The sequence below is a fragment of the Trachemys scripta genome, chromosome 7, assembly GCF_013100865.1.
Source record: "Trachemys scripta elegans isolate TJP31775 chromosome 7, CAS_Tse_1.0, whole genome shotgun sequence".
Classification (NCBI taxonomy): Eukaryota; Metazoa; Chordata; order Testudines; family Emydidae; genus Trachemys; species Trachemys scripta.
Genome location: NC_048304.1, coordinates 33,029,739 through 33,036,969, shown reverse-complemented (window position 1 = coordinate 33,036,969; position 7,231 = coordinate 33,029,739). Strand labels below are relative to the sequence as shown.

Sequence of the window (7,231 nt, the reverse complement as noted above, 5' to 3'; positions counted from 1 at the left end):
TTTTTTTTCTCTTAATTAATTGGCCTCTCAGAGTTGGTAAGACAACTCCCACCTGTTTATGCTCTCTGTATGTGTGTATATATATCTCCTCAATATATGTTCCATTCTATATGCATCCGAAGAAGTGGGCTGTAGTCCACGAAAGCTTATGCTCTAATAAATTTGTTAGTCTCTAAGGTGCCACAAGTACTCCTGTTCTTCCTATGGGTATACTGATCTCTTGGCAATCAGTACTTTAGCACTGGAAAGTGGGTGAGGAACAGTTAACCTTTAGAATGCTGAAGACCAGTGTTATCATGCCTGTGCCTCTGCCTCTCCCTAGCAGGGGATCACCATGCCTCCACTCAGAGACCATTCTCCCAATCACGTGCCCCAGGCCTTGAGCCCAGTCCCCAACCCACTGCTCACCACTTCCCCCTTGGATTCCCAGCTTCATGAACCAGAGCGCAGGAGGCATCCAACAGAGCAGAGGGGGTGAAATTAGGTTTCTGCCATCTAAGAGCCAGAACCCCTCTCTCCTGCCAGCATACAGCACCCTGCCTTGGAAATGAAGGCATTAGCCAGGGCCCTCAAGAATTACAAGGCAGGAGCAAAATGGTCTATGACAATGAGAAGGGGCTCCTTAATTTACAGTGCAGTAGGCTGCAGGCATGCACTTTTCCAAGTTGGGGCTTGGACATTTTCAGAACATAGACTAACCTGTCCTCACTACATCCCTGGCTGGAAGAGTCACTACCACTAGAACCCCTACCTACACAGGCAACTTGGCCAAAGCTGCTGGGCAGCTCAGGGATAGAGCAGGGATGATGATTTGGGGAGTTCCAATCCCCAGCTTTGCTCAGGATAGGAGGAAACACTGCTTCTCAATAAAGGAAACTTCCATTCATTACTCTCCTTTCTTTGGAGGGGTTCAGTTCACTCCGAACTGCCAGTTTCAGCCAAGCAGCAATCCATGGGCAGCCGAATTTTTTATCTCACCCGCAGCTAGACTAAAAGAGCAACAACATGTGAGAGTCAAGTACAGTTTGGCTTCAGGAACAGCCAGTCCACACCCAGTAACAGCTCTGGGGCATAAAGATGGTAGCTTCTTCCAGGCCCATAGAACCATCCTCTCAGTCACTACTCTATGGAAAAAATTAAACCGAGATTTTTAAACAAAATGCAATCCCCACAGTGAAATCCTGTGTCAGAAGCTGGAATTGCTGGCAGCTCTTCCTAGGACAGGTCAGTGTTGGGAATGCCATCAGCTCCAGGATAAGATACATTCCAGTTGCCTCTAGAGAGGGTGAAGTGCGTGGTTTGTACCAGATGCTGAGGGGAAAAACTTGGCATGTTGGTCCTTTTCCCCACCAAGAGCTGTTTCAGAAGCAGCTGGTGCAGCACAAGGATGCTGCTCTAGGTCAGGCTCTCTCTGAATCGTTGCACAATTCGCGCTCTCACTGCCCGGGCCTCACTGGAGATCTGAACAAAGGGGGTTTGCACTGGGAGCTCCGGGTCAGCATCCGACCCCTCCACCAGCTCCTCCCCCTCTGCCAGGTCTAAGGGCATCCTGCGGCTCAGGGCGATGTTGTGCAGTATACAGCAGGCCAGGAAGATCTGGCAGACTTTCTGGGGGGTGTACTGCAAGGAGCCACTTGATTTATCCAGGCAGCGGAAACGCATTTTCAATAGGGTGCATGTCTGCTTGAGCACAGAGAGGGCCTCCTGGTGCATGGCATTGTACTTCTCCTCTCCCGGACTACATGGGAATAAAATTGGAGTCATGAGCCATGTTTTCAGCGGGTAACTTCGGTCTCCTGCAGGCACAGAAGGAGGATAGAAGAAATATGTTAGCACAGACTCCCCCAGACCTTTGGAAGCTGAGCTCCCACCTTTCTTGGGGGGAAATGAAACCAAAGCACTCCCACCCCAGCCCCATAATGCGCTGTTAAAGACCACACATAGTTTAGATCTTCATCTTCGCACATTTTTAAACACATTAAGTAGTCCCATTACAGTCAATGGACTGTTCATCGCTGAAAGGTACCTGTGTGCTAAGTACTTACCAGGGTCTAAGTCTGCTCCGTATTCACACTGGGAGCAGTTATAGCTCTTATCTTTCTAGATGAACCTTGCCAGTGGAGTGTCCAAGCACCTCACCATTTTACCCACATACCCCCGTGAGGCAGAGAAGTCCCTTTTACAGGCACAGGGTGGGATTAAGTGACTTGTTGAAGGTCACACAGCAGGTATGTGGCAGAGTGGTGAATTGAACTCAGCACCCTATTCCCTGGACCATCCTTCTTACCTATTGTCAGTCATGCTGAGATACAGATCATCCCGCCAGGTGCCGGGCGTGAGGGATCACTATGTTCGGTGAACAGGGTCAGGGGGCTGCTCCACCATGGAGAGGCCTCTCTGGTTGCCCACCCCCCAGAGCATCATTGTCTGTCCTGACTCACCCAGCAGCCACAGCCCGTCAAGCCGGGCTCCGTCAAGCAGCCGAGCAAGGGCAGAGTTCTCCAGCACGGCGGCGTTGGGGCAGGAGCCAGGGTACTTGGCCACCACGTTGATGATGGTGCCATGAGAATCACACACCACCTGCATGTTCATGGAGTGGTAGTTGCGGGCATTGCGGTAGGCAAGCTCGTTTTCTGAGGGGGCCCGCAGCGCCACATGCATGCTGCCTAGCAGGCCCAGCACCCCAGGGAAGCGGCCCTCAGCATGCCCTGCCGTGGGGACTGGGACAGGGAAGGTAATGTAGCGGGCAGCCCGGCGCTGCAGTGCCTCCAGGAATTGGGCCAGGCAGTTGGACATGGCTGACTGGCTGATGCCTGTAGTGTCCCGTGTGGCTGTCTGGAAGGAGCCTGAAGCCAGGAAGGTGAGGGCCGAGGTCACCTTGACGGCCACCGGCAGGGCGTGGCTGCGACCTGTCAGGCTCTCCAGGTCAGAGCCCAGCTCGCTGCAGAGCCCCGCAATAGCTGCCTTGTCCAGACGGTAGCGCCGCAGCACCTGCTCCTCGCTGAGGTCCAGGAAGGAGCTGCGGGCGCGGTATACCCGGTGCTCAGGGTAGAAACGGCGCCGCCTGCTCCGCTTCCTCCGGGCCCCCGTGCCCCCCTCACTGCTGCGCTCCCGCACCCGCCGCAGCAACAGCACTGCCTCCGACATCTTTCCCACGCCTAGCGGGCCCCGGGGGCAGGAACCACCCAACCCCTAGCGTAGCTAAGGGAGAGAAACGAGGAGATCCACCGCCATACCCCAAGGCGGGAGGAGGGCTGGTGGCAGCACAGGTAGCGCAGCCCGGTTGCCAGGGGCCCCTCAGGCAGGAGCCCTACCCCCAGCAGGGGTGGGAGGTGCGAGCTGGGCGTGTCGGGAGATGCCCATCTACACACCGCCTAGGGGTATTGATGCCGCCAGCGGGCACCTCCCCCACCCCCAGAAAAGAGGGGCAGGAGCCACTGGCCGAGCAGGGCTCGGGTAGCACGAAGCCGCTGCGCCCCGTCGGCAACCGCAACCAAATTCTTCCAGTCTCGCAGCGGCCCAGACCCCGGAACGAGCACGACGCAAAGAGATCCCACCCTTCCCCGCCAGCCCTGATTGGCTGCACTCCCCTCATGTGATCAGAACCCGCCCCTATCGGAATGCCATTGGCTGGGATGCCCGCGGTACAGACTGCCGGTCGTCCCCACAACTCATTGTTGTGACGTAAACTTCTCCTTGTCCAATAACGGCTCGCTGATAGCGACCGGAAACCAATAGGAGCGTGGCGTTGGGAGAATGGGGCGGGGGCAGACGAGGTCAATGGCAGGGCGGAGCGGGTACCAGGCTGCGCCATTTTGTTATCGTCATCGAGACAAGACCGTGGCCTGAGGAAGAGCTGTTGTTGTTGGTGAGAGACCGGCGTCTCAGTCCCCCACTTTCCCCCCGCAAATGGGACTGGGCAGGGATAGAACCTAGGGGTCCTGGCGCCCAGGCCTCCCCCGCACCAGTAGACCACGACCACCCCCTCCCAGACTTGGGAAAGAACCCCGGAGTCCTGGCTCCCTTCCCCCTTTCATCTATTTTAACCACTAGCCTCCACCCCCTCCCAGAGCTGGGCTAGAATTCAGGAGGCCTAACGCCCAGGCTCCCTCCCACCCCCCCGTTTTAACGACTGGACCCCCGACCCACTAGACCTTACTCTCTCCCAGAACTGGGCTAGAGTCCTGGGAATAACCACTCAATGATTGCAAATTACTTTATCTTAAGTTACAATTAAAGAATAACTAGCTGAATAAAAAGTGGCCCTCTTAAGTCTGACAATAGAACTTGAGAGCTGATATTTGAAAACAGGAGGTTTCTGTTAAATTAAATCTCGTTGCCTTTAAAAACAAGTCTTTCGGCATTGTGTTGCCTTATCCCCAGCTGATGTCTTTTGGCAAGGGACACTGGAAACTAAGTCAAACTCTTACTTGTGCTAGTGCCTCATCTGCAACTATTCCACCCACAGGCTCTGTTGAGATGGTGAAACTCTTCATTGGGAATCTTCCCCGGGAGGCAACGGAGCAAGAGATCCGGTCGCTCTTTGAGCAGTACGGGAAGGTGCTGGAATGTGACATCATCAAAAACTATGGCTTTGTGCACATTGAAGACAAGACAGCGGCCGAAGATGCCATCCGTAACCTGCATCACCACAAGCTGCATGGTGTCTGCATCAACGTGGAAGCCAGCAAGAACAAGAGCAAGGCCTCCACCAAGCTGCATGTGGGCAACATCAGCACCAACTGCACTAACCTGGAGCTGCGGGCCAAGTTTGAAGAGTATGGCCCGGTAATCGAGTGCGACATAGTGAAGGACTATGCCTTTGTGCACATGGAGCGGGCTGAGGATGCGGTGGAGGCCATCAGGGGCCTAGACAACACAGAGTTCCAAGGTGAAACATGAACCAGGGCAAGTGCAGCCTTCACTAGGACTAGGTAGCGCCAGGTTCTGTCCAGAAGAGCAGGTCAGGTGGGAATGCAGGATGGCGAGGCTGTATCTCTGAGTGTGAAGCCAAGGTATGGGGAGGGTCTGTTCGAGATGTGAGCTCTCACTCCTGACATTAAGTGTTACAAGGTAACTGTGCGAGCCAGATTCTGTATTAGAGAGGCCACGAAAGACTTGTTTGAGTCTGTGCACTGTTCAACCAAGCTAACTCCATTATTCCTCAGAGGACTTTGCATTTGTTTCTTCTACCCTGAGTTGCTTACATCTTGTAGCATGTTTGGGCTGCTCATCCTAGATTTCACTGTAGTACCAGCCCCCTGTGTGGTTGGCATGGGAGGGGATGAGAAATTTACAGGAGGGGGAGGATAAGAGACTCCTGTGAGGTGCGGGGAGCGGATGGGAGACACCCTGTCTCTTGTTCCATCCCCTGTTCTGGGAGGGTCTCACTCCCCCCTCTCCCTCCGTTTCCCTCCTGTCTAGGGTTTCTCACATTGCTGAAAGAAGATGGAAATGTCGGGCCAGGTGGCAATGCCGGACTCAGTGTCGTCTGAGGAGTTAACATATCTTATAAAGTGGCATTATCCAGTTTTGTGGGGCCTTAAGTTTCCTGCTCAGTTACAGAGCATTGCAGTAGCATGCCTGGAGGCTTCGGCCCCATTGTGCTAGGCGCTGTGCAAATCCATAGCAAGACAGTCCCTGCCCCAAAAAGCTTACAGTCTAAGACAAGAGATAGCAGGAGGATACAGTACCGAGATGTGGAGAACACAAGGTAACCGTGAAACAAGCAGCTGCCCCAGCACGGCAGCCTCTTAACCATTCTTATGTCTTGTAGGCATCACAGCAGAGGATAGTCTAAAGGAGGACAATGCGGGTGGCTTTGTGGGTTTTGAATGGGGAGTTTCTTCTGTGCACCATCATAAACCTGTAAAGCAGCCCCAACTGAAGTCAGCATAGTACAGGGTCCTTTGGGTCTTCCCTTCCTCAGCTTGGTCACTGGCAGTGGAACCTGGAGGAAGTGAGTAGTTGAACCTGCCTTCCCTACCATCCCTGTAGCTGTTCCAGGGAAACAGGGAGAGCCAAACATGCTGAGCAGGATCCTTCTCTCCTGAAGGGGGAGGCTTTGTGTGTGTGTGTCAGTCCTTGCTTTCCCTGGTATGCTCTGAACTTTACCTCACTCAGCTCTTGACTTCTGAGGCCAGCGATTGGAGAAACTTGGCTCCAGCATCGCCACAACAAAGTTGTAGGAGTGTGCAGTGAGGCTGAAGGAGTTTGGGCAGCAAGGGAACTGGGACCAAATCTCTCCTCTGAGGACAAGAGGAGAAAGATGGAAGTGATTTGCTTGGGGTGAGGGGATTTCTTTCTTGATCCCCAGTCTTGCTAACTGAATTATTACCAGAAAAATCTCACCTTTCCCCATGAGTTGTCAGTTTTCCCTCACATTAAACGCTTGCATATGTGAAATGTAACTGCCTCAACACATGGAACAAGCTCCGCCATTGTCCTGCTTCTCTTATTGGTGGAATCAGCACCTCCATGTGGAACCATAGGGTTAAAAACCACATTTCAAGGTTGTATTTACTCCCCTTGTGCCCAGCAATCCTATGGTTAGTAAGAGGCACATCAGTCTCCTTTACTACCAGTATTCATTCTGTTTGCTTTTGGACAATGAAAATAGACTAGCCCAACGTTTCTCAAATGCCACCACTAGGGGCTTTTTGTGTGGCCACCACAGCTTCCTGGGTGGTAATGGGGCAGTGGTGTAACCAGGTAGAGGGAACAGGGGGAGCCATCCCAAAAAAAAGGCGCCACCCGCTGCGGTTCTTTTACTCACCTGGCGGCGCTTTTACTGATGGGGCAGTGCTCCGGGTCTTCGGCAGCACCTTGGCGGCGGGACCTTCACTTGCTCCGCGGGTCTTCGGCGGCATTTCATCAGCGGGTCCTTCAGTGCCGCCGAAGACACCTGGAGCTAGCGAACAGCCCACTGACGAAGTGCCGCTGAAGACCCGGAGCGCCGCCGGGTGAGTTAAAAATTAAAAGGTGCCAAGAAATTTAAAAGGCACCACTTGTGCTCAGTGGGAGAGCGGTGCTGCCCCGCTCCACCCCTAACTATGCTATTGATGGGGGGGTGCAAAGCATCGGCCCCTCCCTCCTTGTTGCTCCTGGCCCTGCACCGCTTCTGGAGAGAGATGGGGCACAACGCTGCAGGAGCAAGGTGAGTTCTTGACCCACCTTGAGGGGGAAGAGGTTTGTGTGGCAGGCTCCAGTGGCGGAACTTCAGGAGCCTGGC

The 7,231-nt window shown here is 53.9% G+C and overlaps 3 protein-coding genes across 9 annotated transcripts in view; 2 read left to right on the top strand and 1 right to left on the bottom strand.

The window, feature by feature from the left end:
* LOC117880524 (putative nuclease HARBI1) overlaps positions 1-3,560 on the bottom strand; it is an 11,862-nt gene extending 8,302 nt beyond the window's left edge. Inside the window, exons 1-2 of one of the 2 annotated variants that reach the window (XR_004646547.1) lie at positions 2,442-3,560; positions 700-1,796 (exon numbers count right to left, since the gene is read on the bottom strand). Coding sequence is in view for 1 of the 2 variants with exons in the window: in XM_034776792.1 (XP_034632683.1) it covers positions 1,396-1,796; positions 2,442-3,147 (1,107 nt within the window). In the remaining variant the exon portion in view is untranslated. Of the gene's footprint in view, positions 1-205; positions 1,797-2,441 lie in introns of those variants that run through there. The other variant, XM_034776792.1, reaches the window with a different exon arrangement.
* Positions 3,561-3,770: 210 nt separating this feature from the next.
* Positions 3,771-7,231, top strand: part of LOC117880523 (RNA-binding protein 4B-like) — a 16,463-nt gene continuing 13,002 nt past the window's right edge. For 5 of the 6 annotated variants that reach the window (XM_034776790.1, XM_034776789.1, XM_034776788.1 and 2 more), the window contains exons 1-2: positions 3,771-3,868; positions 4,469-4,891. In XM_034776790.1, the coding sequence (XP_034632681.1) occupies positions 4,480-4,891 (412 nt within the window). In that variant the 5' untranslated portion in view covers positions 3,771-3,868; positions 4,469-4,479. Of the gene's footprint in view, positions 3,869-4,468; positions 4,892-5,424; positions 6,420-7,231 lie in introns of those variants that run through there. The other variant, XM_034776791.1, reaches the window with a different exon arrangement.
* The window catches only part of LOC117880522 (zinc finger protein 883-like), a 27,066-nt gene continuing 24,598 nt past the window's right edge, over positions 4,764-7,231 (top strand). The window contains exon 1 of the mRNA XM_034776782.1: positions 4,764-4,891. The gene's annotated coding sequence lies outside the window, so the exon portion shown is untranslated. The remainder of the gene's footprint in view (positions 4,892-7,231) is intronic.